The sequence below is a fragment of the Leopardus geoffroyi genome, chromosome C2 (assembly GCF_018350155.1).
Source record: "Leopardus geoffroyi isolate Oge1 chromosome C2, O.geoffroyi_Oge1_pat1.0, whole genome shotgun sequence".
Taxonomy (NCBI): domain Eukaryota; kingdom Metazoa; phylum Chordata; class Mammalia; order Carnivora; family Felidae; genus Leopardus; species Leopardus geoffroyi.
In genome coordinates this window covers 48,151,298-48,171,955 of record NC_059333.1, presented here as the reverse complement: position 1 = coordinate 48,171,955, position 20,658 = coordinate 48,151,298, and the positions used below count along the sequence as shown (strand labels likewise).

Genomic DNA, 20,658 nt, shown 5'->3' with positions numbered 1-20,658 from the left:
TGTTTGTAACCATAAAACAAAGAAAATTTAATGTGATCTTTGAGAAATAAATACCATATTTTTAATGATTAAATATGTAAATGAACTGTAAATACCATCATATGAGATAGAATTCTTCTACCAAATAAATGAAGAACTAGAATTTTTCTATTTTTCAGGGCAAAAATCCTTGGTTTCTTTTTGAAGTAACTTTGCCAAATCCCTTACTATTCCAGACAACAAAGTCGGTATTCTAGGGCAAAATGCCCAACCCTCGACATACTTTTTAAATCATAATAATGTACAAGCACATCCCTGTTGATACAGCTGCTGTTGTAGTCTTTGATGCTGCCCCCAGGGAACCACAAACATGGTCTCCAACAGTACAACCATGAGCAAGAAACCAGAATACGCTCCAACTTAAGTAGTAAAAGGCATCTCTCACAAACTAAATTAATGTTATCTTCTGAACAAAGTATTCAAAAGTTCAGTTATCAGACCTTCAACATTACAAATGCACTAGTAAAAAGTAGCAAAACAGCTGAAAATAGTGAAGTCAAATAATTCACGTAAGGGTCAAGTTCCTATCGAGAGATAGGAACTCTATGGCACTTAGCTCTCAAATAGAACTTTCCTTCCCCCTAAACCAAGTTTCCTTCTACTTTTGAGCAAGCAATACCTAACAATCAAAATCAAGACACATGTCTGGGGGGATATGATGGGGGGGGGGGGAGTTTATGGTTTTTTAAATCTTCTTTGAGATGAGAATATTCAAAGTCAGAGTGGCTACAATGAACAAATTAGGACACTATAGACGCTGGAGAGGATGTGGAGAAACAGGAACCCTCTTGCACTGTTGGTGGGAATGCAAACTGGTGCAGTCACTTTGGAAAACAGTGTGGAGGTTCCTCAAAAAATTAAAAATAGATCTACCCTATAACCCAGCAATAGCACTGCTAGGAATTTACCCAAGGGATACAGGAATGCTGATGCATAGGGGCACCTGTACCGCAATGTTTATAGCAGCACTTTCAACAATAGCCAAATTATGGAAAAAGACTAAATGTCCATCAACTGATGAATGGATATAGAAGTTGTGGTTTATATACACAATGGAATACTACTTGGCAATGAGAAAGAATGAAATATGGCCTTTGGTAGCAACGTGGATGGAACTGGAGAGTGTTATGTTAAGTGAATAAGTCATACAGAGAAAGACAGATACCATATGTTTTCACTCTAATGTGGATCCTGAGAAACTTAACAGAAGACCATGGGGGAGGGGAAGGGGAAAAAAAAAGTTACAAAGAGGGAAGGAGGCAAACCCTAAGAGACTCTTAAAAACAGAATAAACTGAGGGTTGATGGGGTGGGGAGGGAGGGGAAAGTGGGTGATGGGCATTGAGGAGGGCACCTGTTGGGATGAGCACTGGGTGTTGTATGGAAACCAGCTGACAACAAATTTTATAATTAATAAATATATATATATATATGTATATATATATATATGTATATATATATATATGTGTATATATATATATGTGTATATATATATATATATAAATAAATAAATAAATAAATAAATAAATAAATGTTCTTTGATTATGGTGGCTTCTTACTAACCTCACAAGCCAAAGGTTGGTAGAAACGTACTGGGGATTCAGATAGCTCTTAAAATAGGAAAGTATAGGTCTTGTCCATTTATCCTAGTTAAATCTGGAAAATAAGTAACTGTCTACTTTGCTAGAAGGTTCAACACAAAGCAAATCCAAAGCTTTGGGGTTGCCAAGTAACAGAAATGCATCTCTTCCTAACTCTATGACATTGAAAACCATACTATTTGTTAGTACGACGCTACAGGTTATTGTTGATGACCTATCAAGGACACATTTTCAAAGCCTAAATAAAACAACAGAATTTCCCCTCACCTGATGGTTTGTGGCAACATCACCTAAACACTGTAACCCAAGTTGCTTTAGAATTATAGCAAGGCAAACAATGTGACTAAGTTCATATGAAGTTAATGTTTATTCAAACTAGCAACTGAATTTTTCTTCTTCAACCAAATGGTGAGTAACTTCTAGCATATGGAAGCATTTGCACAATGCAAGTTAAAGGGGTATGATGGGGGGGAACATGAATTTTTAAGCACTACCAAATTAAATACAGATTTCTAAATGCTTCTAGGATTAATAAATTCAATTTAAATTTTTGTACATAATTATTTTCTGAATATATTGAATCCATTCAAAATTATCATTTTTAAAAGCAACTAGGATTATGCATGTTGTGTTCCTAAAAGTCAAAAAGTCAGAGAAAATCTGCCACCGAAACAAAAAAAACTGTTTATTTCACTTTTTTTCTAAATTGTTTTGCCCATAACCACATTCTAAAAATCTTCTTTTCCCTATAATTTCAAAATTTATTAAAACTTTAGCTGTACACACTCCAAACAGGAGGTGAAAACAACACTTAGTTTATCTCTTATTTTTTTTACATGTGTCTTTCTGCACTTAAACTCTACATCCATTATCAGCCATTCTCCACTCCTCCTCACCCTACTCCCAGCCTCTGGCAACCACTGATTTACTTTCTGTCCCTACACACTTACCTATTCTGGACATTTTATTTTTTTAAAGTTTATTTATTTTTAAGTAATCTCTACACCCAACGTGGGGCTCAAATTCACAACCTCAAGATCAAGAGTCTCATGCTCTCCTAACTGAGCCAGTTAGGTGCCCCAATTCTGGACAGTTTATATATGGAATTTTATTTATGCAGTCTTTGTGTCTGGTTTCTTAGCATAATGTTTTCAAAGTCTATCTATGTTATAGCATGTATCAGTACATGTTTTTTATTGCCAAATAATATTCCACTGCATGTTATACTACATTTTATTTATCCATTCATCAGTTAATAAACATTAGAGTTGTTTTAACTTTTTAGCTATATGACTGTCTCCTAATTTTGAAAATATGTATCAACAGTTCAACTACTTAAGTGTATGATGCATATGCATCATTTATTATTTATTCTTCTTAAGAAGGTCTGGAAGAATTTAAAAATCAATTCTATTAAAACTTCACACCTCGGAGTGGCAGAAGCATCTCCACAGTTGGAGGGAGAGAGCCTGGCAGAATCAAGGTGCGTGTATGTGAACTGGGGGAGATAAAATGGCATAGGCACGGAGGGGAAAGAACACTTTCTGTGGAGAGACAAAGGGGAGAGAAAGAAAGAGGAGTTGTGAAAGTGCAGCATCCAGTTAGCACAAAAGGAAAAACCTCTCTGGACCCTGGACAGGGGAAAGAGATATACAAGAGTACCAGTTTTTTGAGGGTTTTGTTTGTTTGTTTGTTTGCAAACAGCCTTTGGAGCTGAAATTTGGAGGTTTCATAAGTGACTGACTTTCTCTGGAGGGGAGCTGGGAGCCCTAGCTCACGCTCCTGGGGAGAAGGGAGCCGGCCGAAGTGCACAGTCCGGTGTAGCGATCTCAGGGCACGCTAGGAGAGAATAGTCCCCTCTTCCAGAGTGCTCTGGGAAGAGGGTTTATTGCCTCCCAAGGACAAAAGACCCTGAGGGTACCAGCCAAAAAGCCTTTTATCAGCAAGACCATGAGGCCCTACTCTGGAACAGGGGAGAGGAGCCACACAGAGCTGGGTCCTTTAAGATTCGAAGTTTTGAATCCCAGCTGAGTGCCTAGAAGGAGCAGGAGAACTGTAGAGCAGGGAGAACTGACTGCCCTCGCTATTCTGAGGGCTGCCTGAACAGCGTGGGTTGAGACACCTGGGCTGGGGAGGAAAGATTGGGGTGTTTCCATTTTCCCCCCAACACCAACATGGTGGGACTTCAGAGAGCAGCACAGCAGCCCCCAGTGGAGGCAGGACACGCTTACACCAAACCCCGCCCCTCTGTGCCTGGTAACTGTTTGTTTATTGGAGCAAGACTGGCTGACCCAAAGCAGCTGGCCTCTCCTCCAGACCAGCACAGCCACCTGTCCCAGGCACCAACAGACATCTGTTTCTTTTTCTTTCCTTTTCTTCTTCTTTCCTCCCTCTTCTTCTTTTTTTCTTTTGGAATCAGGCTCATAGTTTCTAATTTGTTATGGTCAAACCATACATATATATATATATATATATATATATATATTATATTTATATATTTATAAATATATATGAATTCTTATTTTGTATATTTTTAATTATTTAATTATATTTATATTACTTATTATATAATAATTTATTTATATATAATATATATTTTTTTTGATTAGGCATTTTTATTCTATTCTTTTATCATATTTTCTCTTTTGTCTTCTTCTTTATTTTCCTTCCTCTTTCTCTGGAATTAGCCTTATAGTTTTTTGATTCTCTATTTGGTTTTCTTTTCCCCCTTCATTTTTCTCTTTTTATGGAATTAGGCTCCCCCCCCCCCCGCTTTTTTCCCCCAGAGTTACTTCAACAACAAATCAAAGCACACCTAGTTAAAGGTCCAAACACTGCACCATTACAAGCTAGGAGGAGCTCTGCAGAGGACTGACCAGTGGGACAGAGCAGCCAAATGCAACAAAAGAGTACATGCAACATATGCCAAAAACACTTCCTGGAGTGCCAGGCCCCAGGCAGCATATGACTCCTTTTAAATATAGTAGTACTCAAAGGTGCAAGACACATAATAAGCTCTTAAAACACACAGAAGACAGAAACAGCCACAATGACAAAATGGAGGAATTCTCCCCAGAAGAAAGGTCAAGAAGAAATCAAAGCCAGAACATTACCCAAAACAGATATAAACAATATATGTGAACATACATTAGAAGAACAGTCATAAGATTAATAACGGGGCTTGAAAAAAAGCATAGAAGACACCAGAGAAACTCTTGCTGTGGAGATCAAAGACCTAAGAACTAGTCAGGATGAATTTTAAAATGTTATAACTGAGATCCAAAATAAACTAGATACAGTGACAGTGAGGATGGAAAAAGCAGAGGAGATAATAGGTAAAACAGAAGATAAAACCATGGAAAATAATGAAGCTGAAAAAAAGAGGGAAAGGAAATTACTAGATCATGAGAGGAGAATTAGAGAACTAAGTAATTCCATGAAACGAAACAATATCTGTATCATAGGAGCCCCAGGAGAAGAAGAGCAAGAGAAAGGGGCAGAAGGTTTATTTGAACAAATTATAGCTGAGAACTTCCCTAATCTGGGGAAGGAAACAGGCATCCAAATCCAAGAGGTACAGTGAACTCCCTTCCAAATCAACAAAAACAGGTCAACACCATGACGTATCATAATGAAACTGGCAAAATACATAGATAAAGAGAGAATTCTGAAAGCAGCTAGGGACAAAAGGTTCTTAACCTTCAAGAGTAGACACATAAGGTTAGTAGCAGACCTGCCCACTGAAACTTGGCAGGCCAGAAGGGAGTGGCAGGAAATATTCAATGTGCTGAATGGGAAAAGTGTGCAGCCAAGAATCCTTTATCCAGCAAGGCTGTCATTCAGAGTAGAAGGAGAGATAAAAGCTTTCCCAGACAAACAAAAACTAAAGGAGTTCATGATCACTAAACTAAGCCCTGCAGGAGATCCTAAGGGGGACTCTGTGAGTGGACAGCAAAGACTACAAAGGACCAGAGGCATCACAACAAACATGAAATCTACAGATAACGCAATGGCAATAAATTTGTGTCTTTCAATAATCACTCTGAATGTAAATGGATTAAATGTCCCAATCAAAAGACATAGATATCAGAATGGATAAAAAAAAGTAAGATCTATCTCTATGCTGCCTATAGGAGACTCATTTTAGACCTAAGGACACCTGCAGATTGAAAGGGGGGGGAGGGCTGGGTGGCTCAGTCAGTTAAGCATCCAACTTTGGCTCAGGTCATGATCTCGCGGTTTATGAGTTCGAGACCTGTGTTGCGCTCTGTGCTGACAGCTCGGAGCCTGGAGCCTGCTTTGGATTCTGTGTCTCCTCCTCTCTCTGCCCCTCCCATGCTCATGCTCTGTCTCTCTCTGTCTCTTAATAATAAATAAACATTAAAAAAAAATTGAGGGGATGGAGAACAATCTATCATGCTAATGGATATCAAAAGAAAGCCAGAGTAGCCATATTTGTATCAGACAAACTAGATTTTAAAATAAAGACTGTAACAAGAGATGAAGAAAGGTATTAAATCATAATTAATGGGTCTATCCATCAAGAAGAGCTAACAATTATAAACATTTATGCCCCCAACATAGAAGCACTCAAATATAAAAATCAATTAGTCACAAACATAAGCAAACATTGATAATACAATAATTGCAGGAGACTTTAATACTCCACTCACAACAATGGACAGATTATCTAGGCAGAAAATCAATAAGAAAACAATGGCTCTGAATGACACATCGGACCAGATGGACTTAACAGGTATATTCAGAACATTTCATCCCAAAGCAACATAATACACACTCTTATAGAGTGCATATGCAACATTCTCCAAAGTAGATCACATACTGGGTCACAAAACAGCCCTCAACAGGTACAAAAAGATTGAGATCATATCATGCATATTTTCAGATCACAATGTTACGAAACTTGAAATCAACCACAAGAAAAAAATAGAAAAACCCCCAAATACATGGAGATTAAAACTTCACATCTATTAGAATGGCTATTATGAAAGAAAGAAAGAAAGAAAGAAAGAAAGAAAGAAAGAAAGAAAGAAAGAAAAGAAAAGAAAAGAAAAGAAAAGAAAAGAAAAGAAAAAAGAAAAGAAAAGAAAAGAAAAGAAAAGAAAAGAAAAGAAAAGAAAAGAAAAGAAAAGAAAAGGAAAGAAAAGAAAAGTGTTGGTGACAATGTGGAGAAAGTGAAACCTTGGGCACCATTGGTGGGAATGTAAAATGGTGTAGCCACTATGGAAAACAGTATGCCTATTCCCCCAAAAATTAAAATATAAAAATACTGTATGATCCAGCAATTCCACTTCTGGTTATATACCCAAAAGAAGTGAAAGCAGGGACTCAAACAGATATTTGTGGACCCACATTCATAACAACATTTTTCATAGTACCCAAAGGTGGAACGAACGCAAATATCCTTCAGTGGATAAATGAAATGGGATACACACACACACACACACACACACACACACACATATCCTTCAGTGGATAAATGAAATGGGATACACACACACACACACACACACACAGAGGAATATTATTCAGTCTCAGAAAGGAAAGAAATTCTGACACATCTACAACATGGATAAATCTTGCATACTTTATGCTAAGTGAAATAAGCCGGTCACAAAAACACAAATACTGTACTTATTTGAGGTATTTAGAATAGTCAAAATCACAGAGACAGAAAAAAAAACAGTAGTTGTTAGGGACCGGAGGTGGGTCCGGGGTATGGCAATATCCATTAGAAAAAGAAACAAAATTGTGAAAGGTGGCTACTTCAGAGAAATGAGATGGGAAGGACATTTACTTTGCACATAGCATTAGTCAGTAAAGCATTAGTTAGTATATACATACGTATATGTATATATTAGGTTTATTTATTTTGAAACAGAGAGAACAGGGGAGGGGCAGAGAGAGAGAGGGAGAGAGAGAAAATCCCAAGCAGGCTTTGCACTGTCAACGCAGAGCTCAACGCAGGGCTCAAACCTACGAACCATGAGATCAAGACCTGAGCTGAAGTCAAGAGTCAGAAGCTTAACCATTGAGCCACCCAGGTGCCCCAAGCTTGAGTATATTTATAATATTGATTATATTTGTATCAATATTGTATTGATTATATTTGTAGTGTTGAATAATTTAAATACTTATGGATTCCTTTTTAACATTTATACTCTTTCAGTCAACAAAAATTGAGAATGAGTTAAATGATTCAGCTAAAAGCATGTTCAAAGCAGTGCTTATTATAACCATGAAAACAACGTAGCTCTCTTAAAATGAGGAACTGATTTAAATCAGTAGATGGAATACCAGGCAACAATTTAAAATGCTGAAAAACAATTAATGACATGGAAAATGTTCAACATATTAACCACAGTGTAAAGTGTAAAGTTTAAAACTAAGGGCAGTTTTAAAATTAACATACAGCATATATATTCAAAAGAAATAGTACACTATTCCTACTCCCCACCCACTCTTTCCCACATACACGGGGAAACTATTTAAAAAATAATAAGGGATGCTTGGGTGGCTCAGCTGGTTGAGTGTCTGACTTCAGCTCAGGTCATGATCTCATGGTCTGGTCCGTGAGTTCGAGCCCCGCATCAGGCTCTGTGCTAACAGCTCAAAGCCTGGAGCCTACTTCCAATTCTGTGTCTCCCTCTCTCTCTGCCTCTCCCCCTTTTACACTCTGTCTCTCTCTCAAAAATAAACATTAAAAAAAAAACCTTTTTTTTGAGGGGCAAAAAAATTTTTTTAATGGTCTAAGATATATTATTGTTTGATAAAAATAAAAATTTAAAAGCTGCACTACTGAGGAAATCATTAAAAACCCAAAGCCTGCTATGTAAACATCCTAAACACGCTATTTCTACTGCATAGGATATTACTCAAACTTCTGAGTCTAGTAGCATTATTAAACAGAGCCAAGAGATAAAATGGACTCAGAACTTCTTGCATTCACAGATGCAAAGAACAATATAGCCTGTGATGATTATTCTCCTTTCCTCAAACATTTTCACCACATTTGCTTATTCAACAGACCCTATACATGACCTACTCCCTTTCAAAAAGTCATCTCTCGGGGCACCTGGGTGGCTCAGTGGTTAAGCATCCGACTGTTGGTTTCAGCTCAGGTCATGATCTCATAGTTCATGGGTTCGAGCCCTGCATCAGGCTCCACACTGACAGAGAGGGGCCTGGTTGGGATTCTCTCTCTCTCTCCCTCTCTCTGCCCCTACCCTCCTCACACTCTCTCTCTCAAAATAAATAAACTTGAAAGCAGTTAACTCTCTCCTTCCTTTTACAATTCAATTTCCTGAAAACAGTAGTCACCATTCATCTCTAACTTACTCTCTCCGCATTCACTTAAACCCTTTATCCCTCTACTGAAACTGCTCAAAAAGTCATCAGTCATCTCAGTCCTTGTCCTCTTTACATATCTGCAAAGTTAGATTCTCTCCTTAAAACACTCTCCTTCAGTTCCCAGTAACTTTCCTATATCTCTCTCTAACCCTTGTTCTGAATTCTTTCCTTCCTTGCCAAAAGTACTCTTTTCTTCAAACCTTCAATAAATTATATTGAGCACCACTACCTGCTGGCGACTGTGTGAGGCACTGGAGATCTAGGAGTGAACAAAAAGTCCTGCTCTCAGGGTGCCTACGTGGCTCAGTTGGTTGAGCATCTGACTTTGGCTCAGGTCATGATCTCACTACTCATGGGTTCGAGCCCCACATTGGGCTCTGTGCTGACAGCTCAAAGCTTGTAGCATGCTTCAGACTCTGTGCCTCCCTCTCTCCCTGTCCCTCCCTCTCTCCCTGTCCCTCCCTCGCTCATGTGCTGTTTCTCTCTCTCAAAAATAAATATGAAAACAAATTTTTTTTCTTTAAAAAGTCATGCTTCATGTAGCCTACATTCTAGCTGGCTATTCCAAGGTTTTATCACAAGTCCTATTATCTAAAACCCACTCATCAAAAGCAGCTCCTTCTGAAGTGTAGTCTGTTGGAATTTGTTTGGCACAAACCTCTGATCAGTTACTTAAAACTCAAAAATGACCACCAACAGACTGTGTAACAGTGTCAAGTTGCACATATTAAGTTGTGGTTTCATGACTTACTTTGTGTTATTTCTTAATGCCCAACTCATGAGACATCAGCATCAAAAGCTTTGTCTGAACTTATTTTGCTATTGTTGGCACACTGGTTACAAATTACTACCATACCAATACTCCTTAATTAGTTCCTAAATATTTTGTGACATTTGTTAGAAATAGAAATAAGACAACTTTGTTACACATTCACTTGTACAGTAGACATACAGATGAAGTTCAGTGACCATAAGGTATGCATAACTTATAACTGCATAACTTATTTTTATTTTTTTTTCATTTTTTAAATGTATTTAAATCCACGTTAGTTAACATATAGTATAATAATGATTTCGGGAGTAGAATTTAGTGATTCATCAGTTACATAGAACACCTGGTGCTCACTCCAACAAGTGCCCTCCTTAATGCTCATCACCTGTTTGGCCCATCCCCCCTACCCAACACCCCTCCAGCAACCCTCAGTTTGTTCTCTGTATTTAAGAGTCTCATATGGTTTGCCTCCTTCTCTTTTTTTTATCTTATTTTTCCTTCCCTTCCTCTATGTTCATCTGTTTTGTTTCTTAAATTCAACATATGAGTGAAATCATGTGGTATTTATCTTTCTCTGACTTATTTTTTTTTTTTAAAGGATTTTTTTTTTCAACGTTTTTATTTATTTTTGGGACAGAGAGAGACAGAGCATGAACGGGGGAGGGGCAGAGAGAGAGGGAAACACAGAATGGGAAACAGGCTCCAGGCTCTGAGCCATCAGCCCAGAGCCTGACGCGGGGCTCGAACTCACGGACCGCGAGATCGTGACCTGGCTGAAGTCGGACACTTAACCGACTGCGCCACCCAGGCGCCCCTCTCTGACTTATTTTTTTTAAGTAAGCTCTATGCAGGGCTTGAATCATGACCCTGAGATCAAGAATCACATGCTTTACCAAATGAGCCAGCCCGGTGCTTCACGTGTAACTTATTTCTAAATACCAATTTCGGGGCGCCTGGGTGGCTCAGTCGGTTAAGCATCCGAATTCGGCTCAGGTCATGATCTGATGGCTCATGAGTTTGAGCCCCACATCAGGCTCTGTGCTAACAGCTCAGAGCCTGAAGCCTGTTTCAGATTCTGTCTCCCTCCCTCTCTGCTCCTCCCCTGCTCGTGCTCTGTCTCTCAAAAATAAATAAACATTAAAAAAATTAAAAAATAAATAAATGAATACCAATCTCAAACCATCAAAACTTTCTAACAACAAATAGTATGAGACACATTAAGAAATGGCCACAACGCCTTACAATCTGAGAGCACAATCTGGTAACTGTGAAATCTTGAAGTTCTGGATTTTTGTCAGAATCAACATACTTTTTACAGCATTTTAACAAGTTGTATATTTGAATGCCAAGGGAAAAAACATCTCACTCACCAGCTTTAAAAAAATTAGTGAAACTTTGTATCAGGATCAGATCCACAAAAGCAGTTTTGGGAGATTCCCTTATCAAATAATGCAATCCTCTCCAGAATTTGTTTAAGTGGGATCTTGTGCCAAGTAAAGAAAGTGTAAATTTAGTCCTCTATGCTTGATAAGCCAAACAAAAAATTGTATCTACAGTATTTCAGCACTGTGCAACAGGCAAAGGAGACAGATCACAGAACGCTGCTCTGTAAACTACTAAAATTAACTACAAATGGAACAGATGCTTTAAATCTTCAGACTTATTTTTGATCCATAATCCATGTAGATCAAATTGCACCAATGGTACCTATGGGGTGTGCCCCTTTTGCTAAGAAAAAACTCAGGAATTTTTGCCTCAGCCAAACAAAAAAAAAAAAAAAAGAAGAAGAAGAAGAAGAAGAGGAAGAGGAGGAGGGGGAGGGGGAGGAGGAGAAGGAGGAAGAAGCTGTTTGTCATAACTTTACTTGAGATGTGTAATGTTGCAATGCATTTGCTGTAAGACTTTGCTTACAAAATGGAAGAACATCTTCTCTACTAATGAGAAGCTGACTTTACAGAGTGCTCTAAATCCTTTCCTCTTTCATGCTTCCTCAAAATAAAAAGTTCCTAACATACTGTTCTTTTCTATACACATGAGGTGACTTTCCAGCACTTTCAATGCACAAAGAAAAGCACCAGATTATTTTCCCCCAATCGAAGCAGTGGTTTATTTGGAAAATAGAGTATGTCCTTTGCCCAAGAGAAAGAACGGGATGAAAGCAGCACAAGTCAACACAAAACAGCACATTACCTGTTCCTATAACAAATTTCCAATTTATCCAAAATGTAATGAGAGAAGAATATTCCTTTCCCTGAAACCATCATTTTATTTATTTTAATATATTAAATATAACTTTCCCTGAAACCATCCAATATTCCTTTCCCTGAAACCATCATTTTATTTATTTTAATATATTAAATATAACTTATTGTCAAATTGGTTTCCATACAACACCCAGTGCTCATTCCAACAGGAAACTATCATTTTAGAAAATAAAGGAACACTACTACAAGTGAGGTGACAACACTTTACATGATTTGGCAAGTCTTTCCAAGGGTGCTTTACCAATGAAGATTAATTTGGCAAGGAAATACATAACAGATTTTTTTAAAGCCTGGATTCCAACCATCAATGATAATTTATTTGACTAAAGAGAGTCTCATTTACTTTCATGTCAGTGGTTACATGTAAATAGAATCAACAATACAAAGCTCAAGAATTTCTGGTATTTAATTACACACCTATATGAAATAAATACATTCTTCTATGGGTCACTTTTATACTTCAAAACAAAGGCTAGAAATTCCCAAAAAGGGAAAGTAACCACAGAGAGTTATTTTAAAACTAGGTTTCTTGTTTCTCCAATATCCCTGAATAAAAACAACAGAAAAATTACTGAGCTAATAAAGTTACTAAGCTGTATAATTACTTATGTTTTCTAATTAAATATCACTACTATAGTCTCACAAACTATGAATAATAATTCTATTTTATATATGATTTAGATATATGTAATATAATTATATTACTTATATAATAATATATATTTAACATATAATTTATTATACAAATACATTTAAATATACAACATATATTATACATGTATATATTATCTAGGTGTACTATATAACCATAATATTTCAAGTTCAAAAAACTAATCTATTTTTGGCAAGGCTATGAGAACACATTATGAAAACTAAGGTGCAAAGCTATAGTATATAATGTTCTGTATCACTTCCCACCATATCAATCACGAATTGTCCCTTCTTGTGTATATAACACAGACAAGGTATTCATATCCTTACAGCTTTATAGGTGCTACAGGTAACAAATATATATGTTCAACAACGTACATCTTGGAATATTGTGGCTTTCAAAACACAAGACTGATTGAATATAGGAATACCATATTTTTAATTGGGCTCTTTCTAGGTGTCTGTTCAACTATATGTGAAATACATAACATATATGCATTCAACTTTAGAAAGAGCACAGGGCTTAAAGAAATATAAGTTCTACTAACTGGGTTTGTCACCTGACCACCCTAAGCCTGTCTTCTCATCTCTAACAAGAAAACTACAATAATCCATAACTTCCACTTCTCATAGAATTGTCGTAAGAGCCAAATGAGACAGCATATATAAGCATTACATACAAGATAAAGCCCTACACAAACATATAATATTTTCTTATGTCTTCTTGCTAAAATTATTAAATATCACCATGCCAATTAGTTTATGTAACAACTGCTTTAAACCAAGAAAAACACAAACTACAGCATTCCCACCCAACTATGGAATGCCGTGTCAGCTTACGAATGAGAAAAACTCCTTTAACCCTCAAGAAAAAGAAAGAAGACTTGAAACAAGTGATTTAATTACTGATCATTTCCTCAGCTCGGGTCAAAGGTTAGACAGACTCTTAAAAACAAATGTACATCAAATTTCAGTAAATAAGTTTCTTAACATTGACTCCTAACTTACTGCTCTTGCATTTCCACAAGAAACAATTTCTCTTGTAAGCCTAACGTAAGGGACTGATTTATCTTCCACTTATAATTCTCAATATCTAAGTCACTTCAAGCACTGTCCCTTTTCAAGCTGTATAATCCTATTCTACTCTGCTAGAGTGTATAACTTCCCAAAACACCAATATTTAGGTATCTTTAGAAGATATCTTCACATATTACTTGAATACTACGGCTAAAAAGACGAAAACATTGAAGTGCCCAAGCAAGACAGAACACTGCAAACTCTGGTTTTAAATCTGTCTCAGTTTTTTCCTAAAACACTACACAGTAGCTTGAATATAACCAGTATTTAGTTAGTGTTTGCTGAATGCCTTACAACTGCTTTGCTAAACTCTATTTTGCTTTTTGATACATGAGAGAAGCCACTGTTTTTGGTTTATACCAAGTAGAATCCACAGTTTAGCATAAGCACCAGAAATGATTTGCCAAGCATATTTTATCAACTCTGTTCAGGAGACAGAAGTTGGCTGTGTGCATATTGCAGTACACTTAACTTGCTGTGCCAGAATTACCTAAGTTGCCTCCAAGATGGGGAAGGCACCTGTACTCTCTACAGTAAAACTAAATGATATTGGATCCATTTTTTGGCATTCAAAAACCAATTATTAACTCTCACCTGTGGATATTAAAACATCCACAGACGCAAAATCCTAGAAGTTAATTATTATTTAGGAATTGCCTTTAAAAACAGTAAAATCTGAATTATAAGAAAAACATGAATGTAAATAGTATAAGCAAGTTAAGTCTTCTTAATTTCTAATTGTTTCCTGCACTATACTTACAGCTTACCAAATCAAATAGTTGTTATTTAAAAACACCTAATTCAGGGCACCTGGGTGCCTCAGTCAGTGAAGCGTCCAACTTTGGCTCAGGTCATGATCTCACAGTTTGTGAGTTGGAGCCCCGCGTCAGGCTCTGTGCTGACCACTCAGAGCCTGGAGCCTGCTTCGGATTTTGTGTCTCCCTCTCTCTTTCTGCCCCTCCCCCGCTTGTGCGATTTCTCTCTCTCTCTCAAAAATAAACAAACATCAAAAAAAAAACCAAACACCTAATTCAAGACGAGGTTTTTCTTCCTCTTCATTTTTTGTAAGATAGTATCTAGTCTGCCCAGAACCACAAGCTGTCAATATTCACCTTAAATGAGTTCCATTCTCTTTCATATTAAATGTATTTCTTTATTGATTACATCATTTTTTTTTCAACGTTTATTTATTTTTGGGACAGAGAGAGACAGAGCATGAACGGGGGAGGGGCAGAGAGAGAGGGAGACACAGAATCGGAAACAGGCTCCAGGCTCTGAGCCATCAGCCCAGAGCCTGACGCGGGGCTCGAACTCCCGGACCGCGAGATCGTGACCTGGCTGAAGTCGGACGCTTAACCGACTGCGCCACCCAGGCGCCCCGGATTACATCATTTTTGAAATTGCAATCACCTACTCTTTAAATCTTTCCTCATATTTGAATGCCTATGAAATGGGAAGCACTGAAAGCACTATATACAAAGTGCACAAAACTTTGAAAAAGACCCTATTATTCTCAACACAATTCTATTCACATTTCAAATTAAGAATAGAAGCTTCTTTATGAACTGATATTTTATAATTTTAAGAAAAGCTTAGCAATAAATTAAAATCACAACTTTAACGTGGATATTGTACAAAAATTTTAAACTAAACAAACTCAGAATACCAACAGTTGTTGTAAAATTAATATCTATACAAAAAAATGTTTTACTTATTTTTGAGAGAGAGAGGGAGAGAGAGAGTGTGTGTGTGCACACTCAAAGAGAGTGAGTGGAGGGGAGAGAGAGACAGAGAGACAGAGACAGAGACAGAGAGACAGAGAGACAGAGAGAGAGAGAGAGAGAGAGAGAGAATCTTAAGAAGGCTCCACTCCCAGCACAGAGTCTGACGCAGGGCTCAATCATACAACAGTGAGATCATGACGTGAACCAAATTCAAGAGTCAGACACTTAACTGACTGAGTCTCCCAGGCACCCCCAGAAAACATTTTTTAAATCATGACTAGATCTTTAAGCATTATGTCAGGAAGAAAGCCTCAGAAAATGAGAAACATGTTCAAATCCAAGGCCAATTTCTTCAATACCGAGAAGAGTAATTATCAATCTTTGAACTATAAAAATTTAACATGGTTAATTTTTACAAATCTGTAGCTTGTTTAAATTTAAATAATTTCAAACTCGTAAATATTTTTAAAGGATTTCTCCATATGCTCTGAGCTAATGTGGCTGCAGTTTCAGAAAGTGAGCTGAGTATTTTTTGATATCCATGGTTTTCCATAAAAGTTGAACATTATACAAGCAGAGCATTACACAGTTCACAAAAACAATGAAGTTAGAAAATGTATATGAAATGACAGCTTGGTATGTTATTGCACATGATTTGACAAAAGTCATGCAGACAATAAACATTTACTAAGCCACCTGCTATCAGCCACTGCACTTCAGAAGTTCACTATGTAAATAGCAATGATAAAACATGTAATCAAATAAATTATAGCATAATGTGTTAGGTGACAAAATATAACAGATTATATAACATATAGAGATACATTCCTCTGGCCAACTCATTTTGAGTTGCACATCATCCAGAACCTTACTGAAGAATGTGGTCCATGAACCAGCAGAATTGCCATAACCTAGAAGCTAGTCAGTCAGAAATACAGAATCTCTGGGGATGCAAGCTGGTGCAGCCACTCTGGAAAACAGTATGGAGGTTCCTCAAAAAACTAAAAATAGAACTACCCTACGACCTAGCAATTGCACTACCAGGTATTTATCCAAGGGATACAGGTATGCTGTTTTGAAGAGGCACATGCACCCCCATGTTTATAGCAGCACTACCAACAATAGCCAAAGTATGGAAAGAGCCCAAATGTCCATCGATGGATGAATGGATAAAGAAGATGTGGTATATATATACAATGGAGTATTAATCGGCAATCAAAAATAATGAAATCTTGCCATTTGCGACTATGTGGATGGAACTGGAGGGTATTATGCTAAGCAAAATTAGTCAGTCAGAGAAAGACAAATATCATTTGACTTCACTCATATGAGGACTTTAAGAGACAAAACAGATGAACATAAGGGAAGGGAAACAAAAATAATATAAAAACAGGGAGGGGGACAAAACAGAAGAGACTCATAAATATGAACAACAAACAGAGGGTTACTGGAGGGGTTGTGGGAGGGGGGATGGGCTAAATGGGTAAGGGGCACTAAAGAATCTACTCTTGAAATCATTGTTGCACTATAGGCTAACTAATTTGGATGTAAATTAAAAAATAAATATAAAAATCATTAAAAAAAAAAAAAAAAGAAATACAGAATTTCAGGTCCCAAGCAAATGTACTGAATCAGAATCTACATTTTAACAAGATCCTCAGGTAATTCCAATGCACATTTAAATTTTGAGAAGCACTAACCTAGAACATAACTGAAGATCAGTAAATAAGTGTCATCTCATACTTTCAAGATCTTCAGTCCCCACCCCGAGCCTTTTTGCAAATTGATACATAATTTTAATGTGGTCAGCTACCCAGTTTCACAGATTAAAAAAAAAAACAAAACAAAACACTGGGAAATACCACTAACAACAAAGAAAGAAAACAGGGAATAAAATAAAAAGCAATTTCAAAAAGAGAAGCCTTTTGGGTCCATTTAACATAGCAACAATCTACCCTATCTGCCTAGATAGGTCTCACTATACTACAGAAGTATAACAGTAACTGACATTCTTAAATGTGCCTCCTCTAACTAGACCACAAATTCCTTGAGGACAGGGACCTAGTTTCATTCTTATACACTTATATCTGTAAACTGAATGGCTCTAAGTCACTGAGATAAGTTCAGGTTAGGCAATCGGATACATAACATTTCAGAAACATTTCCAGCTGAAAAAGTTACAATAAAAATATAACTTTTTAATTAATTAATTAATTAATTTTTTAATGTTTTATTTATTTTTGAGACAGGGAGAGACACAGCATGAACAGGGGAGGGTCAGAGAGAGGGAGACACAGAATCTGGAACAGGCTCCAGGCTCTGAGCTGTCAGCACAGAGCCCGACGCAGGGCTCAAACTCACGGACCGAGAGATCATGACCTGAGCCGAAGTCGGCCGCTCAACCGACTGAGCCACCAGGCGCCCCATGACTTTTTTAAAACAGAGTAAATCCTTCCCATTCCATAACAACCCATTCACTAGTCTTAGAACAGAGGCTGTACCAAATCTATGGCTCCAAATCCAATGTCTTCTCTACATTCAAACTCACTCCTACAGGGCACCACTGAGTGCAGTGAGCATAGAAAATGGACAAGATTACATGAGAACAGAAGGAGAGGAGAAATCATTGAACACCTCAGGGTTCCTCCATTCATGAAAATAAAAACAACAAAAATAGAAAGTCACACAAAAGACAGAGCAACCCTAGAAGAGAACAAATGCTACCCTTTAACAACCATTAATTCCATGTTCCTTGCCTCTGTGAACAGACTCCTGTTCACAATCCTAAGAACTCCTCAAAGATACCTTAACTCTAGAAACACTTCTCCTCATGACCTCCAATAAGCTGATCAGAGCCAGTTAGATACAATACACACTTTCAAGACAGCCAATTTCATGAAGTTCTAGTCATTACTCTTCAAACAAGCATTTCGTTTTCTTGCCCAAGTCGTGGTCATGCTATTACTCCATTCAAAGGCCTTTCCCATCTGTTAATCTGAATGCACTATCCAACATGTTAGCCACTAGCCATGTGTGGCTATTTAACATTTGAAATGTGGCTAGATCCAAATGAGATGTAGGGTAAAGGTAAGGAACACGTGAAAGTTTGAAGTCTTCGTATAAAAAAAAGATGTAAAACTATCTAACTGGCTTTTTTTGAACAATCCTATGTTAAAATAATGTTTCAGATATAAATCAAAGAATTTAAACTATTTCTTTTTAGTTTTTAATGTGGCTACTAGAAAATTTTACACTTCAGGGGCACCTGGCTGGCTCAGTCAATGGAGCATGCAACTCTTGATCTGGGGAGTGTGAGTTTGAGCCCCATGTTGGGTGTAGAAATTACTTTAAAAATCCTAGGGAAGGGGCGCCTGGGTGGCTCAGTGGGTTAAGCGTCCGACTTCAGCTCAGGTCATGATCTCACAGTCCGTGAGTTTGAGCCCTGCGTTGGGCTCTGTGCTGACAGCTCAGAGCCTGGAGCCTGCTTGGGATTCTATGTCTGCCTCTCTCTCTGCCCCTCCCCTGCTCATGCTCTGTCTCTCTCTGTCTCAAAAATAAATTTTTAAAAAAATTACAAAAATAAATAAATAAATAAAAATCTTAGGGGGAAAAAAGAGAAAATTTTAAATTACATACACGTTATATTTCTAGTGACAGCACTAGTCTAAAACCTATTGATTCTTCAAGGCCTAATTCAAACACCTTTGCTTCCATGAAGCCTTCTCTAATGACTGCAAGTGGAAGTGGTTTCTGTCCCCTGAAATCCCATAACACCTTCACATTCCCAAAGAACTGGATCAATTTTACCTTGTTACTGAGTTTACCTGTCACAGCTCCAACATAAGCAAATTGAGAAAAGAAACTCCATCTAGGTCACCAGTGAGTTTTCCTACTACACCTTGGAGAGTACATGCATGAACTTAGGTGATGCCAGACGTCTGCTGAGAGCTGATTTTCTCAACTATTATATTATCTATCCCTTTCAATGATTTTCATTTCTTTCTCAAGTATTAAGGTCCATGTGTAAAATGTCCTGTATTATTTTTAGGCAAACAACTTATTACATGAGCTACATACATGTCAGATGATGAAAGAGCAAATCTAAAACTAATGCATGTGGTCGATATACTTAGGTTAAATATACAAACTCAACAAGCTTCTAAAGGTTCCATATATTTTTATCTTAAAAATGTATTGTAAAGATTAACTATTTCAAAAGTAGGAGCCTTTCCCAAAGATTAACGACACTAAATGACTAAAGTCTACCAAAAAATTATTGGAGGTCCCCGCCCCCTCCACAGCTCCGAGTACAAGTCAGGTAAGCATGCAAAGGCTTGGGAGCAGCAAGAGCAATATTCACAAAACGTCCAAAAGCTGTGTAGATTGAGCGGTAGAAAGAAAGAGACAGGAAAAAAAAAAAAAAAAAAGTCGACTTGTGTGAGACCAATGGTAGAAACGGTTGAAACGCAAAATGAGAAATAAAAACTAGAATATAAAAAATATCTCAACTCTGTGGGAGGGATCCCTACCAACCTACTCTAACGCCCCGGGCCAGGGACTCCTGCCAAACCCAGCCCTAAAGCCACCCTCTCCAGCACGTTTTAGAAACCGGTGAACGAAACAGGAGGACCTAACTGAGGCCCAATACCTGGACGACACCCCTATCATTTGGAGTCCGGCCTTAGACCCTTCGATTTGATGGAACCGGCTGAGAGGAGCTGGCCAGCAGAGGGGGCGGGGCAGGGCGCTGGACTTTGCCCAGGACGGGTCTTCCCGTTCCAGGTCGGAACCTGCTGGTGCCTCAGGGACAGGCAGGATGGTGAGAAGAAAGAATAGAGAGGCAGAAAGAATCAGCCCTAGGCTTTCACTCACCAGCCGTCACCGATCGACGTTGGCTGTGGCAGGACCTCTTCTCCTTCCGCCATTGCTGTTGACGTCCACGTCACTTTGCCGAAAAGTGGACCTGGCGCCCGGACCGACTCTGAGACCCAATGTCGTAAAAGGTTCTCGGAAGTCTGGGAGTGAGCTTCTGGAGAGGAAAAGAAAGAGGGAGGAGGCAAGAGACGGGAGCAACGCGACGTCCCGACGTCCCGGCGGCGAAAGGCAGCTTGGGGGAGGAGACTCGGCCAAAGCAGCTGCCCCTTCAAAGACTACATGTCC

General features: G+C 38.0%; 1 protein-coding gene across 2 annotated transcripts in view; it reads right to left on the bottom strand.

Moving 5' to 3' along the window:
- Positions 1-20,597, bottom strand: part of TBC1D23 (TBC1 domain family member 23) — a 59,767-nt gene extending 39,170 nt beyond the window's left edge. The window contains exon 1 of one of the 2 annotated variants that reach the window (XM_045501777.1): positions 20,371-20,597. In XM_045501777.1, the coding sequence (XP_045357733.1) occupies positions 20,371-20,423 (53 nt within the window). In that variant the 5' untranslated portion in view covers positions 20,424-20,597. The remainder of the gene's footprint in view (positions 1-20,370) is intronic. The other variant, XM_045501778.1, reaches the window with a different exon arrangement.
- Between the last annotated feature and the right edge of the window lie 61 nt (positions 20,598-20,658).